This window comes from Argiope bruennichi, chromosome 11, assembly GCF_947563725.1.
Source record: "Argiope bruennichi chromosome 11, qqArgBrue1.1, whole genome shotgun sequence".
Classification (NCBI taxonomy): domain Eukaryota; kingdom Metazoa; phylum Arthropoda; class Arachnida; order Araneae; family Araneidae; genus Argiope; species Argiope bruennichi.
The window spans coordinates 89,050,262-89,077,060 of NC_079161.1; the positions used below are offsets into that span (position 1 = coordinate 89,050,262).

The 26,799-nt window shown below is 27.6% G+C and overlaps 1 protein-coding gene across 1 annotated transcript in view; it reads right to left on the reverse strand.

Moving 5' to 3' along the window:
- The window catches only part of LOC129957532 (myocardin-related transcription factor A-like), an 84,114-nt gene that overhangs the window by 7,413 nt on the left and 49,902 nt on the right, over positions 1–26,799 (reverse strand). Inside the window, exons 2-13 of the mRNA XM_056069881.1 lie at positions 14,128–14,372; positions 12,359–12,424; positions 12,196–12,251; positions 10,491–10,566; positions 9,583–9,744; positions 8,983–9,121; positions 7,747–8,005; positions 6,818–6,964; positions 5,753–5,873; positions 3,732–4,224; positions 1,806–2,047; positions 460–712 (exon numbers count right to left, since the gene is read on the reverse strand). Of these exons, the coding sequence (XP_055925856.1) occupies positions 460–712; positions 1,806–2,047; positions 3,732–4,224; positions 5,753–5,873; positions 6,818–6,964; positions 7,747–8,005; positions 8,983–9,121; positions 9,583–9,744; positions 10,491–10,566; positions 12,196–12,251; positions 12,359–12,424; positions 14,128–14,269 (2,156 nt within the window). The 5' untranslated portion in view covers positions 14,270–14,372. The remainder of the gene's footprint in view (positions 1–459; positions 713–1,805; positions 2,048–3,731; positions 4,225–5,752; positions 5,874–6,817; positions 6,965–7,746; positions 8,006–8,982; positions 9,122–9,582; positions 9,745–10,490; positions 10,567–12,195; positions 12,252–12,358; positions 12,425–14,127; positions 14,373–26,799) is intronic.

Sequence of the window (26,799 nt, forward strand, 5' to 3'; positions counted from 1 at the left end):
ACGCTTTTATTAGAAAATATGTGGAGAAAGTTTTGGAAAGACCACTCCAGCTTGTTTAAAATCAAAATTTTCTAAAAAAAATCCGCAATTACTTAGTTGCCAACCCAATATTTTTCTTGGGATCAAAAAATTTTAATAATATACAGTGAATGATAACACTAACTATGATCATTTTAAGTGGCATCCACTGTGATAAAATAAGAACATGATGATAAAACTGCTGCCTTTTTTTTTTTAACATTTAAAGTTTGAATGATATACAATGAAATCATACAATGGTTAAAGAATAAAAATAAAAAATAATTCTTACTACTTTACACATTTTCTATATACTTTTACAACAACTATGACTGAATGCTTCTACCTTTGAAAATCTTAGATATTGTTGATTTTGCATAAAATCACTATATTATGCAATCACTATATTGTAATCACTATATTGTAAGCACTAGAACTTACCAAACCATTTTTTGTTGTCCTACTCCATTAGGCAATGAATTCGCTCTAGGTTTTTCAATGACAGTAGGGACTGTTTGTGCTTGACACAAAACAATGGGCTTCAAATTGGTGAACTGAGAGATGTTCTGATGATTGGGTGTTGCCAGTCCATTTCGCAGTCGAACATTGTTAGCTTGTTGATTATGAATAAAAGCTGCTAAGCTTGCCTTTACTAAGGCAGAATTATGCCCAGCAGATCCAGGTGTGTATTTGTCTAGAAAAATTAAAAAATATTCATTTAATGAAAAATATGCAAAATGCTGAGGGAAAAAAAAATGGATATTAGAAAAAAAAATAACACACTGACCATGTAAAAAAGATTTGGATTGGTGTGTATACACATTGAACACACTTAAATGGTTAAAATTTTTGCCATATTTCATAATTTACCTGCTTGTGTAGTTTGGAAAAAGGAGAAAGAAATAAAACTTTAATCATATTTTATCTTTTAAATTATATTAAATACTAAAAACTAATTAATTTGCTGAAAGTAAAAGATTAGATTGTGGAATTTTATGAAAAAGTAATGTACGAAAAATGGTAGCAGTAAATAAAATAGTTATAAAAACATGAACATTCTATTGGAATGAGAAGAATCAACATTCAGCATTGGTATATACACATTTAACAACTGGATCCCATCAACAACAAATGCCAGAACCAGAAATGAAAATGGTATATTTTCAATTGAATAAGAATTGTTTTAAAATTTCTGTTAGGTAAACTGAGCCAAGAGTCTATTAGATACACCACAACTTGATAAAAGGTATTTAAATTTACAACTTACTTAAGTAACCTCATTTTGAAGTTACATAAGGTTGTCGATCAAAACTCATTATTTCAAATAGTGATGAAATAATGAAAAAAAGCAACAGAGTTGGCACTCCTTCTCTTCCAACATCTACATCACAACAGCAAGATAATGGCTGGCAAAAATGGATTTAATATGCACCAAGTATATATCCATGCATGTGGCAATTAATGGTAAAAATCAGTCTTGAATCTATTAACCCTATATTATCAAAGCCAAGGAAGTGTACAATGGTACAAGAGAATTCTTTTTATATATTTTAAATAATAATGAATATCAGAATTATTGTCAAGATTTATAATACATTCAAGTTAGTTATTAAAGATCTTAAAGCCTCCAGATTAATTTAGTCAGTAATAAAAATGTATGTTTTATTTCTTGTTGCAGATTTATTGCATAAGGAAATACAATTTGCCTTAAAAATAATTAAAATTAAAGCAGCATTTAATATAATAAGAATACAAACTAATCAGTCTGTTTTATGATTTCCACTTACTTGCTTGTTGCAACAGTTGTTGTGCAGTATTTAACTGTGCTTTGGGTTGCAGCAACTGTGACTGGACCACAGCCTGGGCAACAGTGGGCTGAGGTAAAGCGGTTGCCATGGAAACATGGTTGGATGGGGGTGCAGGTGCAATAGGAACAGGATGAGATGCCAGCAGAACCTGCTGCTGGACTTGTTGTTGTGCTTGTTGCTGCTGTTGTTGCCACCACTGTTGTTGCAATTGTCTCTGAGATCTAGAAAATAATAAATGCATTACTTAACACATCTTAAATTGAATCATGAATCTGATAAAAACTAATTTACCAACAAAACAAAATACATCATAGAATAATATACACATCGCAATGGTCAGAAATAGAAACTTCATATAATCTATGATAAAATCTAAACTCTTGTACTATTAATGTCTTTATCTTAAAAAAAATAAAAATAAGAAAGATTACCCAATATAACTTGCCGTGTATTTTTACTTGAAACTTCCAGCAATAAAATTAAATAACATTGAAAAAACATTTGAATATGAAAACAAATCTTTAATATATAAAAAAAATTATAAGTAATGCAGAAACATTTGAATACAAAAACAAATCTTTAATATATAAAAAAATTATAAAAAGTATGAGAAAAATCAAAATATATATTTATTTCTCAGAAATTCAGCAAAACGCTATAAGAAATAAATGGTTTGGTGTACAGATTACTGAATTAATACCTATTGTTGCATAATTTTGAAGGAGAACAAATTGTCAAATTTTCAAAAGAAATGGTTCTTACAATAGGTATTTGTAGGGTTTAACAGTGCAGTTCTTGAAGTGTAAGTAACAAAATGTTATTGGACTTTTTGAATACATAGAATAAATACCAATAACATCGAATAAAGAAACTTAATGCAAAAATAGAATTCCCTAAAACTAAAAGAACATCTGATTAAATCTCATGAAATTTGCTGATAAATAAATTGACTAATATGGAAGTTGCCAAAAACTTCAAACTTACTTATCTTATCAAAAACTCAAATAAATATAAGAAAAATTTCAAAATTCAGACTTCAAGTAAAAAAACTTTAATTCAAATGATTGGAAACACTTGTTTTATTATTCCAATAATTACATTCATTTTTTCTATAACTAAATTTCCACTTCATTATCATCAAAAATACTATTTTGATCATTCTTTTTAAAATGAAATTTAATCCAATATTTTCTTCATTGTTATTGGATAAAGTGAAATCCGATCACTATCTTAAAAAAGAAGGCCATATATCAATGTTTATACTGGATACAACATAACCTCTCTTGCTTATCTTATTAATTATCTACCCATTACAAACAAATTAAACTATAAAAACATTCTCATTTAGTGATACCTATAAAGTAGACTTTGCTGTTCCTCAGTGCATGAAAAATGTATACTGCATTCATTATCACTAAGATACAATTGTAGAAATCTAGTAAAAATTTGGATAAATACAAATATAACTAAATCATCAAAAAGAATATATATTACTTCTGTTATATCTAATTCAAAAAATGTTTTAAGCTATCACATTTCAAATGTGTCAAAAGTTACATGTGTAAAGTTGTTGTCAAAAATTGGCTTTTGGCATATTTGAAAAGTTGACGACTGGAAATGGAAAATGCAATATCTAAATGTCCAACATACCCTAAGATGATTAAAAATATATCGATATTTGTCAAAAATGACATAAGTACTGCACTGTGTAACTTGAGTATCAAAATAAGTGCCACAAGTGATTTTGGCATGAAAAAAAAAAGTAAATGCCAGTGACTAAAAAAATGCAGTAAATGCCAAAAATTGTCAGAAACTAGTTTTTCACGTTCCTATAAAATTTTTAGTTTGGCACCTACTGTGTTTCCCATTTTCAGTATTAAGTTCTATAATTCAATCCAAACATACCTTTCTAATTCTCTTTCCAATTGCAAGATTTTTTGCTGTTGTCTCTTAACAATTTCTTCATTCACTGCAGTTGTATTTTCTGTACAATCCATAACATCTGCATTCGAATTCATTTCCACATCCATTGGGGCAGCGGATGATGGCCTTGAAGTCACTATTTGTCCTTGAACAGGCATGGTATTATATACCATAAGCGTTTCAGTGCCATCACCCAAAGTGATTTGTGAAGCCCTGTTATTTATCATTGGTGCATTCACTGTTACTACAGAAGTAACCGGTGCCTGCTGCGTCACAAGAGTGGGCAAAGTGTCCAAAATGATTCCGCTCATGTTTACTGGAACAGCAGTGGTTTCTATAGTAGCACAATTGTTCTTGTCTTGATTATTTTTATTATTTGAGGATTCCATGTGGTTCCTCAACCGTTCTAACAACTGATTTTTTGATCCTGAAACTGGCAAATTCCTCTTCTTGCATTCAGCTTTCAATCCATTTACTATAATAAAAAGATACTTATTTTAGTTAATATAAGTATAAAAAATGGTTATTCAATAATAATTGAATGCCATATTTAAAGCATATTTATAAGAAGCAAAGTAATAATAACTCAGCCACTTGTTTTAAGATAATATTTCCATTATTTTTACCACAGCATAAATTTATTGAAATTGCACATTTCAATTTCATTAAGAAAATAAACATATGACTGGTTCCTATGAAAATAATAAGGAAATTTATACAGGTCATTTTGGTATTTTATTTGAAAGTTATTTAATTAACTTAATAAGTTTCATATATATAAAATATGATACAGGCCTTTTTATTTAATTTTTATCTTTCAAATTTGCAATAAAGAGCATCACCCAGAGAGACAAAATTATATTATCTTTGTTGATCATATATAAAATAAAAAAATATAAGATCTATAGAAATACAAAATAACCAAGGTATTATATATAAATTAGCAATAATCTTTATTTTATTTATCAAATTAAGCAGCAAATATTATTTTTAAACCAATAAGATATGGTAAGTGGTAGATAGTAGAATATGCTTTAAATTTAAAATTATTTCAAATAAGTACAAAAGTTTTGCACTTAAATTGACAAGAATGACAATCAAAATTTATACATAATGTTAGTTAAAAAAAATTCACACTACATAAGCATAATTTTATTAATAGGCTTTTGATTAACATTTACACTGTAAAATGCTAAAAAAATAAATCGGTAATAACACTGAATAATATCTACTATTAAAGTCGCAGAACAATATTAAGAATAGTTCATTATAATTACAGAAATATCACATACATTTTTTAAATAAGAAAACTTTCTTAAAGTCAGTGGGCTTGTAGACAAGAGCCATTAGAAACAACAACAAGTTAGAAAACTATTTGTGATTTATCAATTATCGCATCAGTTGAAGATAATTTCAAAATTCAAAATAAAATTATTCTATTTTCAATTAGAAATATAAGATACTTTCCCACAATCATCACTATATATTTTCCATGCGGCCTCAAATAATTCCCTTTTCCATAAATAATTAAATTCTTGAGGAAAAATAATCTTCAATATTATGAATTTTTTGAAAATTCTTAGCATGCTTGTAATTTTGTTATTACTAATTTTTAAATATGCTTTCAAACGAAAGTGACATGATAAATTTCATTATTTTTTTTAAATTCTTATAATTGACTCAAATACTTCATTGGCTCATGCTTGTGCTAGCTTTGTCTGCCTGCTCCCCCTCCTTTTAATTTTTCTGCTACATGTTTCTTATTTCCACAGAAAACAAATTTAAAATTTTGCAGAAATTGTCTTAATGATACAGTTTATTAAAGATATTTAAAAAATAAAATTAATAGCAAAATATAAGTCTCAATGCCTATGTAAAGAATAAAATTGTTTTCCAGTTTATTAAGAATTTCAATAACTTAAAATGATTTATATTTTAATTAACTTAAACATGGGATAATATTGTAATAAAGATTTTCGTATGAATATAGATAGCTAAATTACCTTTCAGATCTTCTAAGTTCTTCACCAAAGTTGGAGAAGATGTGTTCGTTGTATCTTGAGGCTTTTCAATAGTAGAATTCTGGATTGCATTTGTGGATTTTGATTGGTCCCCAGAAGGTTGCTATGAAATTGTTTTATTAATTATAAATTTGATTTTTTCCATAACCACACAAATGATAATAAAGTATTTTGATTAGTGGTAGTGATTCATCAATTTCAAACTTAGAAGAAATACAACAGATATAAATATTTAAAAAAAATATTCTAAAAAATGAGTCACAAGAGAGAAGAAACTGAAAAAAAAAAAGGGGGGGGGGATTTAGAGGAAATATCTAATTTTTTTATCATCAAAGATAGACAATTAGTTATAAAAGTCCCTAAAGGGACGTTTTAATGTTTTTCATCATTATAGTACCACCATTTCTCTGAGTTCTTGATTTTGCATATTGATTCAAGTTATTGTATCCCTATAAGAATTCCACAATAAGAATGAGTTCCGTAATCCACAATAAGAATCAGTTCACAAATGTTCTATCATCATAAGATGAAAATAACAAAGCAAAAAGTTTTTTAAAGCAAAATTAACTCAATAAAATGAAATTAATAAATGATTTTACCTTTAACATTATAAGATTATTGAAACTTCAGGATAAAAAATTTAGTAACAGTCATAACAAAAACCTATTCTAAACATTTAATAGAACTAAATTACATAGACATAACATAAGCTCAGAATGAAAAAAAAGTCAGTATTCATAAAATAATTAGTTGTGCTGAACAAAAACACCAAGAAGTACAATAAATATGATTAATTTAACAATAAAATGAATAAATTTACTTAAAAAATACTCCAGACATTAGAAATGTTGTAAAATTATAATATAAAAGCAAATTAATCATTCTCAAGAATGTTAAAATTTGATTCTGGAGACAATGAAATCATGGGTTCCCATGGATATGTCTTGTGTCTGATCAATGTTGCAAATTTAGAGTTACAATGAATGAGTCACCATTTGCTCTAATCTTTTGATTACATAGTAATGAAATTTTGCAGTTATTATTTACTTGAGGAACAGGAAGAATCACTTGAGGATATTTCTGTTGCATCTCAAGTTGCCATTGAAGGAAAAGTTGTTGTTGCTGAAGCAGAAGTTCATATGAGGTCTCTTCCTTCGACAGGCAGGCTTGGCTCTTTTGAGCGCTTGGTGGACCCTAATCAATAGACAAATACAATCAGTTTAACTATTTTAAAATTTAATTTCAACTATTGCATATTAAAAAATATACTTTCAGTGTACACTGAATAAATAAAATGTATTTAATAAATCTAATATTAAAAGTACATAATAAAAATATGTCTTATTTTATATGTCATTTTGCATCAGTCTTTGAAACTTATACAAACGGTGGTTTACTTAACATATGGGTATATTAAATTGCAAATCTCTTTCATATCAGAATAAAATTCTAAGTAAACAGAATATTTTAGATTATATGATTAACTTTAAAATCCATTTCAGGTAATGAATAGTTAAACTTTTAAAATTTAACTCGGGTAATGAATTTAAGAGACAAAAAAAGTATACAAAGGACTGTAAAAATATATTAGATAATAGATTTTAGAGAATATTTAATTAACTGCTTATGAAATCTTACACAACAGGGACTTAATTTTTCTGCTCAAGGCTAATAAGCCTTCTCTATTCTAAAACGTGTGTCTTGAGCGAACCTCACAATAAAATCAATTTATTGTATCCCAAAGTAGTGAGGGTAATTGCTAGCAATAAATAGATGTTTTTTGTAAAGATGCATATATAAATTCTTGTAACAATTAATGAAAATTAGGTAAAATGCATAGATATACTCAATAAGTTAACTTTATTTGTTCATTTGTTTGTTTTGATTCTTACATGTGCTTAAATTTTTGCTTTATATCTCTCATGCTATGGAATTAAGGCACATTAGCTTAATAAAAGATTAGTGAAACCCAATACCTTGTATTCATGGAATTTTATTGTTCTGGTCTTGGGTGGAGCCTTTGGTTTGGATTTTTTCCTGCGAGTGGTTGATGATGTGCTGCTCTCTTTCTGTGGGGGTTCACTTTGTGAGGGCACATTCCCAGTCTGACTAGGGACTGGCGATGATTGCGAACTGGGAGGCGTAGAAGAGGCAATTCTAAGCTCTCCCATACTGCTAGTGGGAGAATCTTGGTTTGGATAAGGTGAGAGCACCATAGACTCCACAGATGGCATACTGCAATTTATAAAGCACATTTAAGCTAAAATCCAAATATAAAAACTTTAAAATATAATTAATCATACTCATAAATCAATCACAAGGATTTCTTACATTTTTAGACATTATAATGTCTAAAAATGTAACAGCAAAATGAGTAAAAAATATTAATAGATTATATTCATAAATGCATAATGCATTGCACTTTCTAAGTAAAGGCTTATTTCTTGCAATCATTTGCAAAAAACATTTACTACATAGTTATGCCATATATACCATTTAGAAATAAATTTATAATAATTTGTTTAATGTAACAAGAGCATCTAATTTTTAGAACAAATAAGAGTTTTCATGATAATATAAGAACCTAATCCCAAGTCTTCTAAATGAATATATATTTATTGGAGGGAACGCAATACAGGGAGAAAAAGGAAGACACAATTTTAACTACTTTCTATCAAAATATTATTCTATCAAGAAAAATAAATTGTAACTATTTATACTTTGAGTTATAAATTCCAGTTGTGAATTAATGCGAAATCCATTGTTGTATTTAAAAATATAAATTAATTAATTTTATTAATTTATATTTTTAAATACAACAATGGAGCTCTGGATATACAACTTCCATCATGTAAACTTATATAATTGTCCCTAATTTTACTTACAGCAAAGGAGATGGATGCATCAGATAGAATACTGTAATTTACACAACTATTCAGATTTTAAAAATTACATAATGAGAGTTACAAGTTAATTGCTGCTTTCAGAAACATTTATTTTTGTTAGAAATAAACTTAATAGCAAGAAGACGATAGTAAACCTTTTTTTTTTCAAGTGGATTTAGCAACATTAAAAAGAAACTACCAATCATTTCATGCTCCAGGAGAATTATTATTTTAATTATTTATTATTATTATTTTTACAATACAAGATTTCTATACAGTGCATTTTTTTAATAGCAGAAAAAGAAGTAAAGCAGAAAATATTCATACCTGCCCAAGGACTGGTCCAGAGCATCTTGGGGAGGAGATAAAGCAGCATCACTCCCACTGTCATCCTCAAAGGTAAAACAGGGTGCTGGATGCCTTAAGGCCTGACCTTCACATGTTCTTTTAAATGGAATCTGTCCCTCTATATATTAAAAAGAGAAGAATGGTTAAAATAAAAATTAGAAAATTCTAAATTGTTAATTTTTGTTAATCAAGGCAATAATTATTAAAAAACATTAGTTGTATCAAGTTATTATATACTATACATTTAGTAAATGGATAAAACAATCAGTTTTAAAAACTTATTCTAAAGAAATCAGTGTTAGGAAAAGAAATGCAACTATGTAAATTACTTTCACTAATAACAACAGATTAATTTAAATAATATTTATAAAATTAACGCAAAATGCAGCATTTAAAAATGAATAACGCATCATAATATATAAAAAATATTATATTTATTTTCATTTAAAAAATATTAAATCATTGCACCACATAATATTTTTTTAAAAATATATATGGAATAACTTACCAGTTTCATTAAGATAATATTAAAATAACATGAATGTTAATGAAAGAACATGAAATAAAATTTTTATTTACCTTTAACAGCTTGTGCAAATTTTTCATCAGTATGTAAAATATTGCCTTTAATTAACTCTAAAGGTCCAGGTCTATGAGATAATCTATCATTTAGATCATCAGCCAATCGAGCCTTTTTCAACTGTCTTTGCTTGTCTTGCAGGCTAGGATCAATTGTTGTATCTAAAAAGTATTATAAAACTTTAAGCATATCTATCAACATAAGCAGAAAGCAGTAAAATTCTACCAAATAATTACAACTCAAATTTTATTTTCACTACAAAACAAACATTATATACAAAAAATGCATAAGAATGGGTGTCTACCGATAAAAAGTTTCCCATTAATAAATCATTACTTAAAGAGATTTTGTTTTAATTTCCAGACCAGATTTTGTTTTAATTTAAGACCAGATAAAAAAATTGATCACCAACAGTGAAATGTTTAGGATAAAAAAGAAAAGGGGGAAAAAAAAAAGACTTACAAATTCAGTGATATGAAAGCATAAACTTGAAATGTCAAGACAAAAAAGTACATATGTAAAGTAAAAGTATTTCAGTGAAAAATATGATTAATTTTATTACATAAAATGGCATTAAACAATTATGTTACAGCAAGTTCAGACTCTTTAATGTTTGTACATGTAAACTATTTTGAATATCAATCAAGTTTAAACATGCAGAATGTACTGGTATAATTGACAAGAAAATTACGATGAGAACCCACTAGATAAAAATGGAACATCTATCAAATATGTTTTGTCTTAAATAAGTTTTCATTGGAAACACTTAAATATCAAAAAAATGCATAATTTTTTTTAAAACATAATTTAAACATATATTATAAAACAATAAAAACATTCATAATAAACTCTAACAGTGCAACAAAAGCTCAAATTTAAAAAAAAAAAAATTAAAAATCAGTTTTACCTTCTAAAATATGATGGTCAATCAATGCTTGCCTGTCAGGTCTGGTTTTCATCAGATTTTTTAAAATATTTTCGGTCTAAAAAAAAAGAAGAAAAAAAAAATGATCTAGCATAAGCAATACTAAAAAGAAGAAAAAGTAAGCAAAAATAAACAGAGCTTAAGTCTTGGATAAGTATTCAAATTATAGTTTGCAATATATTCAGCATTAAGAAAAAAATACATTAAAGTTCATTCTACTATTGTTCCCTTAAATGCTAAATATAAAAGGACACTGATTTAATTCTGCATTCTTAGTACTTGCTTTATGTAAAACATATTAAAATATACTTTATTTCTCCAAAAAAAATTTTTTTTTCTTTTTTGTTGTTGTTGTTTTTTAGGTTATACATATTAACCACATGCTGATAATTAATTGTCAAAGACTGCATGCTAATAGGTTCTTTCACAAATAAAATTTGTCTATGCTCATAAATGATTAATGGTTCGCCAATGATTAACAAGCAAGTATACTTTTTAACTATAAAAACTTAATAATTTAAAATTTAATATGTCCATTACAAATTACAATACATACAGAAAATGCAACTATTTAATTGGAAATTATAATGAGAGTTTATTTAATAGCAGAGTTTATATTAAAATCATTATTAAATATTGTATGCCGATTAATATTTCAGTTGAATTCTGAAAAACAATATACCAAAATATATTTACAAACAATTTCTCCTTTCCTCCACTAGAAACTACTTTAAACCTTTACTAATAAAAATTTTCAAATACTGTAATTATTAGTAGCTGAAATTATATTTGATATCTTTTAAACTGTATAATTTCCTTTGCAAATGCCTTTATAATTATGATGAATAAATATCAAATTTAACTTGCATGCAGTTGTAACTTTCTCTTAAATGCAATAGTGAAGTGAAAAAAATGAAGCTGCCATCTCCAACCTAGATAACTTTCTCTCACAGAAATTGAACATCACACAAGAGGATGTTAAAACTGTGACTCCTCAACTATGGGATGTGAGATATCATCTCTTAAACAAAATTATTTATTTCAATTTTCCAAGGGAAAAAAAAAATTACATTTTTGCATCCAATAACAAATTATCCCTTTTCTTTATATCTGGTAAGACCATATAATGTCATTTTATAACTAGATATGAAAAAAAATCATATGGTTATAAAATGATTACTGGTAACAAAAGAAATCAGTTAACTATTTTGTATTCTTGTTTGTATATGCATAAATAATGGAAAAGGGCAGATCCTCAATATTGTTTATGAATTGAATTCAAATACATATATGTTAAAACATATATATTAAAATTTCAAACTTGTTTGAAACACCCTATACAAAAATTAGCCAGTAAAAGAAAGAATTTAAGTATATTAACATTTTCTTAAATTTAGTTATGCAGCAGAAATTGTATTACAAATTAAATAATTGATGTTCATATCTTTATAAAGTGATTTGCAATGTTCATTTTTTATAACAATAAAAAAAATACACACACAAGAAAAATATTTCTACATCATTCACTTCAAACTGGCATTCTTATACAAAGTAATTTATCTATACCTCAATATTATATATATATATATTGTTGATTTAGGTATGGTATTCTACCAGAATATATTGGAAACTGAACACAATGGTGAAGATTATTCTTAAAGAAATTTGTATAAAATACAAATATTACCTTGGCTCTTTCAAGCTTCTGACATTGCTGCAGATATTGAAGAGGCTTTTTTGGTGCTGCAAAATTTAAAGATAGTATTTAGATTCATGCTGAAACACTTATCACAAAAGGCATTTACTAACAACAGAAATTAAATAAAAAAATTATACTGAAGATGACTTACAAGGCATGATTCCCTGTTCGACAAGTTGATTTATTGGCCTCCTCATCATCAGTTTCACTTTTAAAGCTAAAAAGATATAAGGAAATTAAAAAAAAAAAAAAAAAAAAAAAAAACAATAATGGAGCATTCCATAAATAAATACCATTAAACATAAAAATTATTATTGAATTGTAAATTGCTTTAAATAACAACAACAAAATCCTAAATGAAAATAAAAATTTCCTGCACGAGAACACGAATATCATTACTGTCAAAAAATATGCTACTTCTTTTTAATATACATTTGGATAATTTCTCAAAAATAAAAACAATATATATAAAACAATATCATGACTACACATTATACCCAAGATAGAGAAATCTGACCAATCCAAAGAGGATATGTCGATAGTTTCGTACTATATGAAAAATTAAAATGATTCAACAGTTTTTTTTATAGTCATATTGTTATTCAACATCTCATAATAATTATAAATATTCTGAATTAAATCTCAAAATGAAATGTTCCTTGAAAAAATAATTATGTTTGGACCAATGATAAATTTAGATAATTCTTCTTTGTATGACTTTTTTCATTTTTTGTGAAATAAATCAGGATGATATAATTTATGATCTAGATTAAAGGAAAAATGTTTTTAAAAAACTAGTACAAATATAAAATAATTAAAAAACTGTATGCCGGAAATATCCATCATCATGCAAATTTACAAGTTAAGTTCAGAACAAAATCTACAATGTCCCTCTCCTAAATTTCTCCACTCATTATCGCTTTCATTAGCAAAAAAAATCTCAGATTAGTTATAAAAAATATTCAAGAAATTGCATGTTTCTTTGAACCACAACAAACAGCAGAATGACAAGCTCAAACCCGCTATAATTATCGTGACTTTTTTTTTTTTTGACAGCTACATTCCTTATTATACCAATAGTCAAAGTTGCTAGTAATGACAAATTTACAGTACACCTATTTTGAGTACAATTTTTTTCTTCACTAAATGTTATGAGGGAAATTTCCTGCATAAAATGTTATGGGGAGGGGGCTGCCAATATAATGACTGGAAAATCAAATAATAAATTTATTTAATTACAGTATACCGAATTCAATTAGAATAATATAAGAATAAAAGTGTCAAATGCAAAAATGCAAGCAATTTTTTTTTTTAATAATTTTTTATCTGCTAGGAACATTCCCAACAGAAACTATTTAACATGTTTTTCTGAAATATTTAAAAGACTATAGGGCATTTTTCAAATTTGCCACATTTTAAAGCATAGTTCGCTTGAAATTTTAATGAAAAGAAAATGGCATTTTATTTTATTTATTTGTTTTACAGGCATTTGTATTTTTAAACATAATTTGTTTTCAATTTCTAAATAGTCTAGACTTGTTACTACAATTCAATCTTTTCATTTAAATAAAAAATATAGAAAAGAGAATTTAAAATTTTATAGAATGCTTAGAATATTGCAGGAAAAAATATTAGCAATTTTCCTATTTACATTATTTTATATTTCATACACTTCATTTTAATTTCTTTGTGAAAGTAATTAAAAAATGTATGAATTTTGGGAATGAAAGACAAAACATTCAATTCAATATCAGTTTTAAAAAATCAGATCCAAGAAGAGCTATGTTCTGCATTTAACTAAATAATAGGCAATATAAAGCTAAGAAAATTTCTTAGTTCGGGATTAAAAACCAAAATTTGAAAATACAAAAAGATTTTAGAGGAGACTTAGATTCTTTAAAATTTTTAGAGGAGACTTACATTCTTTATTCTTATCCATGGCTTGTTGGAGAGATGCCTCGTCCACTTGAGCTTTTGGTGGGGACTTGGAATCTCTTGTACTCAAATATGAATCAATCATATTTTGAAAGTTGGCACAATCCTGATCATCTCGCTCAGTCATGACTGGAAACCTAACATAATAAAAAAGCAAGCTGGTCGAGTCACTAGAATTCACAATTTGTACTGGATGTAATATGTGCTTCAAGAAGATGATTTTCCATGAGCTGCAAAGAATAAGAAAACAAGACGTTACTAAAAAATACTAACTGCTTGATTAAATTACATTTTACTTATTAAAATTGTGGCACATTTCCATTAGTTTTAATAGTAAAAATTAAGCAAAACAGGCCAATGTTATGTTATGAAACTGGCGAAGTGCTGCTATTTTCTAGCAGCAAGTTTGTAGCTTTTGATTTGTAGGTTATTATGCAAACAGAAAAACAGCATTTCGAACAAAAACTTCAAAAACCAAACAAAAATGACAAATGCTATTACATTAATGGAAAAGTACCAAAAAGGTTAACATTGTGAAAAGAAGTTCATATAGTAACAAAATATCGGTACTTATTAATTAGCGGTGCAGGATTAGCGATTCTTTGGCGAAAATACGTGTAATTTTGTATAAAACGCGTAAACAGATGCTTGTTTTCTTTTCGTAAATTAGAAGTGCGCTCACAGCTTGGCGCGTTTTAGTACTATATTTGACGAGTTTTGACTCTTACACCGTTAATTAATACCAAAATATCTATTGCTGTTGTTGTTTTGTGGAGGTTGATGACGCAAAAGCCATATTTGGCCATACTGCGCTAAAATATCTATTGCAGTATTGCATTCAATGCTGTTATAAGACCAAGAAAGCATTTAAATAATAAATTTAAACTAGGTTAAATATAGATAACAATACTTAATTTACAATAGTAATGTAGTTAGAAGGACAATCACTTATTTGTAAAATTAAATTAACATTAAACATAGCGAAACTTTAACGATCGATACTTTACAACTGCTATTTTAAAGCAGTCATTTGATCGATAGCGGAAGATTTAGTGTTAATGTTATACGTTTATTGTACAATTTACTAATCAAATTCGTACATGGAAGATACTAAATCTCTCTTTAAAACTTTGACTCGCTAAATTAGTATGGATTTCATTTCATATTGCTTAAACAAAAGGTTGTTAGATCTTAAAGCCCCCAATTTATTTAATGATAACTGATTAAATAAATCGAGCCTTACAAAACAGCATTACATTTTTCTCCCAATTTTATTTTTTCATATTAATTTTTTTTTTGTGTATTTTTGGTTATATCCAATAAGCAATGCAGAATAAGCATTGCTTAAAACATTATGTGAATTTGGCTGCTGTTTCACACATACCTCCCCATGAATTAACCACCTATATTTTCTTAAAAAGCTGACTAACTATTTGTATCATGCCAACGATCTTCGATCAACATGTGAATATAACAAATGGAAGTACTATTTTAAATTATTCTAGCACAATAAACAAAGAATTCTGATTGGTTCGGTATACAGATTTAATAAGTGAATAAATTTATAGATAATAGCCTATTCGCTGGGATCCTGGAAAAAATTTTGGAATCCCAAAGATTTTTTTTATGTAACACTTGTCGAAAATACTACCCATACTACTGGAAGGGAACAAGAACGTGCGACCATTGGTGATGCATCAAGAAGTCACTAACTTTCACATAAAATAAAAATTAACGAAAACGGATCTGGGGTTTGAGTTTGGGACTGGACTTTTGATTTTTGTCAATTATTTCAAATAGATACTTTTCAAATACAACAGAAAATATTTTCAAGATAAGTAATACAAAATACTTGTGATTTATTTATAAGGTACATTTCAAATAAGTGATAAAAGACAAAAATAAAGTCAAGACTATCAATAGTAACTCGGAATGTCTATTCACTTTATGTACAATTATGATATCAATATTTCGAACAACTTTTATTCGATATTTTTCTTTAATTAACAATAAGAAAAAAATATATTTCATTCAAAGTTATAGATAATCAAAGTTATTAAAAAAATGTGGCTGTATTGGATAATATGGACTACCAACGCATCATATTTGTAGGGCCTAAAAATCTGGCTTTTCTCAAAAATTCAAAAATAACTAACGCTCTTTTTAACTGCATGGATACAAGCAGACGATAAGGAAAAATTTAAACTGAATTTAAAATTTATTAGTCTTTAAATTCACTTAAATCAAAAACCGACATCTTAATTTTATGCAGAAAAAGCACGACTAATCGCACAATGGCAGGTAACCGGCGTTCTTGTTTTGACACTTATTGCACAAGTCGAGACAACCGGCTGTGATTTTCAGATGATGATTCATTGAATCAGGCGGGAAAAAAGCGGCAGGCTCCTTCCAAGGTCAAACATTACGGCAAAAAGATACAGGAGGAAAAAACTAGTTTTATATTTTAAGATTCGTTCGGTACTAATCACTTCTACTGCAGTCAAGAGACCCAAGATTTAATTCTAGTATAAATTTTCATCGCAGTTTTCAAAATATTTGTACTCCTGATGCCATTTCTCCTACTCCTGGAAAAAAAATTGCAATTCGTTTGCAAACAGACTTTTTTTTAATTTTTAAAATTAATAACATAAAAATAAAATATGCAACTAATGTAATAATATTTTTTTTTTTTGTTAAAATACAAAATAAAAAATGGTGTAATCATTGCACGCGTTCTGTATCATTAAATAATCTGATCAAAAACAAAATCTAAATTCATGAACAATACAAGAATTCGATAATTTTATCTAACATAACAAGAATTTTTGATAACTAACCTTTCAACTCGTACCTTTAGAGATATAGCAATATTAATAGCTGTCTGTAAAATCATTTCAGCACATGAAAATTACTAGCTTAACAACCAGAATGAAATAGCCATTTTCCACCTAGATCAATCTTTTTTCGAGTGTATATATATATATGTAATGATACCTCTAAGTTATATCTTAGTCAATCTCCTAATTTTTATCTTAATTTAACCCATATTAACCTCATTCTAAAATGTTCTCTTATTCCTTGATCTAATTCCACCTTTTTTTTATTTAATTAATGCTGCATGAGCTCTGTAAAATTGCTGAAATCGCTAAGTTCCTACACTCCGAGTAAAAGGATAAAAAGCTGTCAAGCTACACAAATTCTTTTAAAAGATACCTATATTCCTCTTACTTATAACGGCATATGTAAAGAAATCCCTATCAGAATCTCATTATATAAAACCACTGGGGAAAATATTTCGTTCTGCTGCTCTTGTGTCGCGCTGTAGATTGACATATCTTGACGTTTCTTGCTTGTATATAAATTATGCCTCTCGGAATAGAATAAAAAGGAAATTTTAAAAATTTTAAAGTGTTTTCTCTCTTCGGCCACGAAACTGCTTAAAAAGTGTGTTTGCATTATATATATAAATGTAAATATTCTTGATATATTATATATATATCAAGCGCAATAAGAAACAACAAAATCCAATTTCTTGGATTCGTTTATAACTATTTAAGGGATATAGTTTCTTCTATAAAAGTCGATAATGCAGTTTTTAACTTAAAAATAGTAGAGTTAACTAAATTTAGTTATAATATCAGCCTATGTTAAAATAACAAGACAGGCTTAGTTTGGGATGAACTATGCCTAGATGATGTGGACGATATCTAAAGCACCCATGCTCCAAATTTCCATGCAACGTAAACGGGAGTACGTCTGTACAAATTTAATATTGTGGATTCAAAATCCACATGCAAAGCGGATCTTCCATGAGGCCAAGATTAAACAGGTAGCTTCCAACCAAAACTGATAACTTATCAACCACAAAATGCTTCGAAAGTACTCGATGCAAAATTTCCATATGCTCTATGTTCACAGTCACAAAACAGAGTTGAATTTCAAATTAGCTATTTGGCACCAGCGATAAGATCAAAATACAAAAACCTACACCTAAGAATATTCTGCTATAAAAATAACTTTTATAGAAAGAAAAAAAAATGTTTGAAATATTATAAATTCGAAATAAATTATTCGAACCCCATATTCAAGATAGAGCAGTTTGTTTCTAAATATTTAGAACACAATTTCATAAAACTAAAAGAATGATTTGCTTTAAGAAAAATAGACTATTATGTGTTCATAAATTTACTGCCAGTAAATTTTAAAAAATAATTCATGACTTTTTCCCTCCACTACCTACCACAAAAACGTCCGCCCCAAACAGTTGTGCGTTTATTCCCATGGTCTATTAAATGCCAGCTGTACTCAGAGCTTTCAAAATTAATTTAGTACTCCCCCCCCCGCTTTCTTCCCCCCCATAAGCAACTACACAAGTCATCAAGCAGAATGGTAATATTTATCTCACGCGGAAAATCACATTGATTTGTCATTTTTCATTAAGGCAGAAACTTTTAATTAATAATAATTTCTTACATATGTAGATTATTTCCCAATATTATTCCAAAATTCAAGCATTTTAATTAAAAAAAAAAGTTAATAGTAAATTTTTTCCAGCAAATCCAATTTGCAATCATTAACAAACTTTTAATGATTAAAACATTGATATGCCAAAGAACTGCAAATATATGTCTCAAGAAACAAATGTTTTCTGAGAAACGTATTTATGCATTTTGCTATGAATGACAATTCTAAAAATTATAATATGCCAAATATTTTGTCGAAAAAATTCTTTGAAAAACTTCAAATTTAAAATATGCAATAGCCGCTAGAATCTCAGACAATGCAAGATGACAATACTCAATCAGAAAGCTATAAACTGACTAATGGTAGTTGATTGATTTAACGCACTTAAACTTCACTGAACTCAAAAGTTCTATGAAATTAATCGACTTAATATAACAACTTTATTGCATAAAAATTCTTTTTTGTTTAAATCTAAAAATGAATTCTATTTAAGCATATCAATGATTTTTAATAAATTAGGATTATATTTACAGATATTAAAAGGTGCAATTATATTATATACCTTTTCTCTGACAACCAAATGTCATAGGCTTTAATTTTAAGCGAGTCAATATAGATAATACTTATTCTTTAACAACTTTTTCTTCTTCTTTTTTTTGTCATTGAATCTATAGAAAACAGTTTTATAAACAAGGCATTCGCTAATCAGTTTCTAAATAAGTGTTCCTAAATGACTGCTTATAAACCAATATAATGTAAATTTTTATATATAAATCACTATGAAAACAATTCAAACAAACAGAACTGCCAAGTAGTTTCTTAAAGTGGAATAACTAATAAAGAGCATAACGTTTTTATCGTTTGCAGCTTCACACTCGTGTAATTCCTTCATAAAATATTAATTCAGACGTAATGTTATTCCAACAGATGTAGAGGCAGATAAACAAAGATCAAAAGCGATAGACATGAAGTATGTAATCTTCGAAATCAATCTTTTATCAACCAGGAAACAAGTTCGAAGGAAATGTAGTCGAGTATGCATTCTTTACTCGTCAAAGTCAGTGAAAACCAAGTGCGCCAAAAATTTAATTATAAAAGGCATGTCCGGGTTTGTAGTGATAAAGAAATCGTTTGCAGTTCTTTATTAAATGTCTCAGCAAATAAATAAATAAATAAAAAACAGTATTTTGGCTTTTTCCTTTGTTCTGTTCTTTTTCTTAAAAGCCCAGCTTGTTGCGCGGAAAGAAATAAAATAGCATAATCTGGAATTTATTGATCACTGAAAACTCGTAATGTTTCAGATTACTTAAGTGTTTTACAAAACAGCTTCTTAAATTATATCGCTAATTTTTAATCGCCATTTATATTACATCGTTAAATTAATCGTTATCATAAGAGAAGACACATAAAAAAAAAAGAATTTTTTAGTACCAAAATTCTTAATCATTCTTTAAAGCAAAAATTCGAGTTTTATTTTTTGGATTCCTAACAACGATAATCGAAATTCCGCTGGCATTTCCTTGTGCAAGTTTATCCATATATGTACAACTATTTCGTAATATAGCTTATTATATATATGGCTATATAAATTATATAAAATGTAAATCAAAATGATCGAAAACATTATACAAAATCCCAGTTCAGTAAAATTGCATCGATTATAAACAAAATTTTTCACAATATTCACAATCTTTCACTTTCAATACTTTCACAATCTCACACAATTGAAAATTTGTTTGTTCGTATATTTGAACCTTTTATATCTCCCCGCCCCCTGACGGATTTCGAAAGAAATTTAGTACACATGTTCCTTTGCCCTTAGAAGAATTTACTGTGCTATTAAGTTTCTTCCACCCTTTCAAGTAGGTGAAATATTTTACATTTTACCGCCATAACTTTTGAACAAATCATTACATAAAAATTCTTTTTATATCTTAAAAAAATTAAATTAATTAGCTTTATACTTTCATAAATTTCATTTCTGTAAGATTACTAGTCTAATTTTGAATTAATTTTTCAACATTGCTTTAAAAACAGATTTTTTATCGTGTTTTTATTAAAATATTAAAGTTTATTTTAGAGTTTAATAAATTCATCACAGGCTCATCTTTACCTACGTTAAAGTTTTTATCTCCATCATTTTTACTTTTGCGTCCTTTATTGCAGTTGTTTCGAAGTTGGATTGAATCTGTTATGCAGTTTCTATTGATACACGATTGCAGTAATTCATTTTTAAACGCTGTCTTTAAAAAATTTTCAATTTCTTTAGTTGTTTGATCTAATTTCTCTCATATCTTAGTACCTTTAAAATTTTAGTGCGCCCAATTATATCTATATCTAGATTAATAAATGCATGTAAAAAATAATGCAGATAATAAGATATGCACCAAAACAAAAATACTTCCACAAAAATAAACACATACAGCCAAAAATATTTTCAAACTGCGCGGTAACATATCCAACGCTCATAATTATTTAGTTGCGAGTTATTGAAATTTTGTAAAAAATGGAATTATGTTTTAGTATCATCTTAAAATGCCTTATTCTTATAATCCTTCGCTTACCGAATTCATTCCATTAATAAATCCGGTCAAAGTATTAGAGATATATATGCAGGCATATACGACACCCCAGTTCCAGAAGAAAAAAAAAATTGTTGAGGGACGAGACTCTTTGTAACATCCATCACTGATTTCTTTATAACATCATTATGAGGAAGATGAAAATAATAGACGAGTTCCAGTTATTTAATTCCAGTTACAAAGTTCCACATTTCACAAGACAACACGAACACGAAAATACACGACACTCACTTAGAATACATTCTAATAATGACCTCAAAAAGGATCATGGAAAATATAACTTGATGTTAATAAGGTAACGCCATCTGTTGTATCAAAACATAAGGTAGTAGAATTATGTAACCGCTACAATTTAATTTTGCTGACAAGCTGTTTCTCTGCCCGTCAAGGCTTAAAAAATTTACTTTTTCAAATCATCGGGGGTTAGAATATCCAAGAAAATCCTAATTACAGAAAACTAAACCAAAAGATCGTATTAGTTTGAAATCCTGGTACTCAAATATTTCTTAGAATGAAAAGGTGGTTTTCTTCGCAAAACCGACTGTGGAATATAACACATATTTTGAATGGATTTAAGACTTAGATATATTACCAAAAAAATAATAATAATATCGCTTTATATTATGTACAAAATTTATCAAAACAGCAAGTTCGAAGAAATTCTAGGAAATATTCCTTCTTTTTATCTCTTGCTCCATGGCTAAAAAATAAAAATGAGGCCTTATAATAACAAGCCTAATTACCCAAATGGTTACGATTGAATATAGGTATTTCGAATTTATAATAACCCTTTATTGTCTCTTCTGTAACCTAAAAAAATACATTACATTATTTTGTTTTGTTTGAAATATCCAACTCAGAAAAGACAATTGAACTAGAATAATGAATTAACTTGTCTAAATCTCCAATCATAAGCAGTCTTTCAAATTTTTTCTCCAAAAAAACTGAGTTAACGGAAGGTTATCTGCAAATTTCTTTGAGCACTGAAGTTTTTTAACGCAAACTGATTTTTATTTCTTGATAATAAGGGCTGATAGGCTAAAGAGATATTCCAATCAGTAGATATACTAAGGGGAAAAAATACAATATCTGATACCGAAAGGCCTTTAGGTATCTGATTCCCGATTCGTTTAAAAACTCGGTTATTACCTTAGAAATGTCATATTTTTTCCGTGGCGAATTATATGTAACCGAATTCCAGAGTGAGAACTTAAATTTTCACATGCATGCAACAAACATCTACACTAAAACTGTTCTTTTATCCGGATACTTTAGAAAAGTAGTTAATGAGGAGTTGAAGTTTAAACTTTTTATGCACTAACTATAAAAATTGTACAACTTATATGCGTTTAACTTATATGCAACAACAAGTATATGCGTTTCGCCTCTTTTTTACCCATATATAGAACAAATAGATACAGGAGAAGCCGTTGGTGATATAAAAAAATACGGTAACGAATTCAGCATGTGTACATATAAATAACATAACAAATTTTTGTATTAATTAAAAACTGTGCTTATATTGCACACGTACAATATTACGCAAGAAAGTAACATGGCAGCGTTCACAATTTGTTCAGAAAATTGAATTTAAAATAACTAATATATGGGGAAAAGTTATTTCAATAATATTTATTTTACCTTATAATAATGAAAACTGTTCCTTAAACATAAATAATTAAGTAATAATTAAACATAAATAATTAAGTAATAAATAATTAAGTCTTTCTGTAATTTAAAACAGTGATTCGGAACTTGATTAGTTACTTTTAAAAAGTCGACGGAGATTAAAATCCACTATTGAAACTGGTTTCCTCCATATTCCATATTGTAAACACACATTTCAATAGCCACTCACAATAATTCGCAATTTTTAAGAAATTGTATATATTCAAATTAAAAATTAATTTAAAAAAAAAAGCTTTCAGCAGTTTTTAAAAATTGTTTGGTAATCTGTAATTTTTTGAGAAACTACCGATTGAAAATGGCTTATATTAAAATTCCTTAGTGGAACAGATTCTCTCATTTTAAATAAAATTAAAGTTTTTTTTTATAGATAATAGAAAGGTTCAGTTTATTGTAATAATCTGTATAAAAGTATTTTCTAAAGTAGTTATAATGACATATTTTAAATTATAAAAATTCCAAATTTGTTTTATATATTTTTATATTATGTTTTATTATTATGATTTAATGAAATTTGTGTGGCAATTCTTTAAATTCATTATTTTATTTTATTGATTTCATGCCAGTGCAACGCTGTTTATATTAATCGGTAAATAATGTAGAACGGTAAACTCATCCATGACTGTTATTCAAAATGTTTAAAAAATTAATCCGAATAAAAACGCTTGTTAAAAATAAATAAATAAACGAATAGAAATAGGAATGCAGAAACCTATTGTTTTTTAAGTCGTATGTATAGGCTCTCTATTGTAAATAAAAAGTGTTCAAAAACAATTTCGTATTTTATATTCATAATCTTTATTTAACGGATAATCCAACGGATGCATCAGCCAATTTCATCCTGGACTGGTAGAAAAATTGATTGATTTTTCTAAGCTCTAAACACCAAATTACAGTATTCTTTTGTTCAATAATGCTAAGTATTAAACATTTCCAAAAATCTTTATAGAAGAGAGAAAATATACAACCGACATTAAACAAATACTTTTACACTTCATAAAGAGACATTAAAAAATTACTGATGAAAATGCAGGACTATAAGTGTATACCATTATTATTAAATGTAAATAAATGCAGTAATATATTACATACTCATTTATTGGTTCTCAATTTGTATCTGAGCCTAACATTTTTTAAAAAATATTTATATATTTGAATAAAATTTATATTTAAAAAAATAATGAAATTATATTTAAAAGAAAATGATTTTTTTTAAATATAATTTTGTATGTGCAATAAAACTATACTTAAAAAGAAAAAGGTATAATTTATTGGATCTTTTTCTATAATTGTAACATGCACATAAAAAGCACATTTTACGGCGATAATCTAATGTAACTAAGTACGGCCAGGAGAATTCTCACTAATTGCAGCTAGTCTATAGTATCTTATGAAATAAATCATCTAAAAGTGATTTTAAAAAATACAAATGGTTAAAATAAGGTATTCTTCCCCCTAAAAAATAAAATAAGGCCAAATGTTTTCGCACATTACACAGAACGAATCACCAAAACGAAATAAATTTACTGAAAAATCAATCTGCAAACGATTTATCAAACTAACACAAACAATGAGGCAGATGACAAATTAAAGAGGAAGCCGATGTGGGAACACATGAGGCACAACTGTTTCCAAACCACAAAATTTAGAAACTTTTAAAGGTTAAGTAAGGCGGAAATAAGTAATGAGCATCAGAATCTGTCAGAAACATTTTGACTTCACTGATGAACAGCCATGGCTCCAGTCCAAGCGAAGGTAAAGAGGAGTTGCAGGAAGTAGAGCTACCATTCCGTCTGGATTCGACCAAAAATTTTGGGGGAAAGAAGAGAAGTGTCAGACGATAAAAATAGTCTCTGGTTCCCTTCTCCCTTTGTCCCAAGCACAGCATTGTAACAATCCACGTGGCCAAAGGTTAGGAGATACATTAACACAAAAAGAATGAATGTCAAGGACTACCACAAAGAGATACCAACTATATGTGCCGGTATCGACAGTAATTTTTTTTATGAATTCAAAAAGAAATTTACTTTTTAAATATCTACGAATGGCAACAAGAAAGTAACTCGTTATAGATTCAACACAGTTAACTTTTATAACTTTAGAATTTAAATGATTATTTCCCTTTCATATGGTACATGTAAGGATATAGTAGTAATGATGTGAGTGGAAATTTTAAAACTGGAATGTCGGCTCAATTTTTGTCCACGACATCTGACCACGATTCAAAATGTTAAAGTCTGTCCCAAAACAGTCTTGAATGTAATTTTAAAACGGAATGTTTATCTTAACCAAACTAATATAAATACAGAGAATATAATTTAATGGTGTTTCAAATCAAGTTCGCTAGAAATATAAATTAAACTTGAATGCATTAGAGTCATGTGCTTGAGCAATTTAAGTGGACGCAATCGCAAAATGCATACTTCCCATTTATTGAAATTAATTTGCTTTCTAGTACAGTTTTTGCGGATACTTCCAAAAAGAAATATTCTTCCTTTGTTCTTGAAGTATACTCTGATAGAAGGAAGTACACTTCTATGTGATATACTGTCTCAAAATGTATTCTTGCAAGCGTTAAATTGTGTCTTTAGAAGTATAAATATTGCATCTCCACTTCAATAAAAAAAAATCATCATTTCCACCATCCTTTAAAAACATATCTAAACTATCAAAATCACTTGAGAGCACGAAAAAAATTATTTAATAACTTCTTTGTTAGCATTAGTTCCAACCGCCAAACATTTCTGCCTTTGCAGAGTAAAATATACATTTGAGCTCAAAATAAGGTTGAAAAGATTTGTTAATTCTAATGAAGTTGTTAATTGTATCACAAAATTTTATTTATTACTAGCCGCCTTTGACGACCAGCCAGTTTGCCAATTTTAATGTTCGTTAAAATTTTAATAATTAAATATTTTATGCAATTCTACTTTAATAACTTATTCATCAAAATATTTTAAAACATCAAATTTTGATAGTCATATAATTCACTCATAATATTATAAAGGCCTTCAGTCATAACGTAATATGTATCTCTCTAATTTTCTGTTAGCTCCCATAGAATTTATGCCTTAAATTAAAGTGGAAAGAATTAATCTGTAATTAATATAATAATAATTTTTACTGAAACAAAGCATTTTTTTATAATATGATTACTGAAAACAGAGTCACTGATTTTAAACTTTATGGGCACTAAAGAATATGTTTCTTAATTTATGTAATATCTCTAGAATTTGTCACCAAATTTTCTCAGATTCATCATGAGCAGATCGATTAATTAAGAATGTTTAATTTTAAATGCATCAAACACTAAAAAAATAAAACGAATCGTTTAAAATAATCGGTTGAAAACAGGTTTAAAAAACTACTTAAAAAACGATGTACTTAAAACTATAAGCATATACAAAAATATATATAACTAACATAAATACAATTTAATTACAAAAGCATGCAACTAACCAAAAAATAATTTAAATCAAGAATCATCCATTGATAATATTGTCAACAATCAGAACACAATGCGCATGCGTGAATTTTCATCGCAAGTTACGGTAACGTAAATGCGTGAATTTTTCTATGCCAGTTGGGGTAAAGCTATGCAGATTAGAAATTTTTAATTTCCTTTATTCTGTTTTATTTTAATTCAAAAGTACTTCAGAATGAATCTGAAAGATCGATTAATTAGCAATGTTTAATTTTAAATGCATCAAACATTAAGAAAATAAACAAAATCGTTTGAAATAATCTGCCGAAAAATTTTAACCCTAACCTCAGTAGCGTGGAAATAAAACAACTGAAGCCTTACTCATTTGGCGGTGGGGAAAATGAAAAGATTTTTTGGCGGGAAAGTTAGTTTTTAATTAATAATTAAAATTCCAATTAAAAATTTTAAAAAAGGGACCCCAGGTGCACATTCCAAACCTCC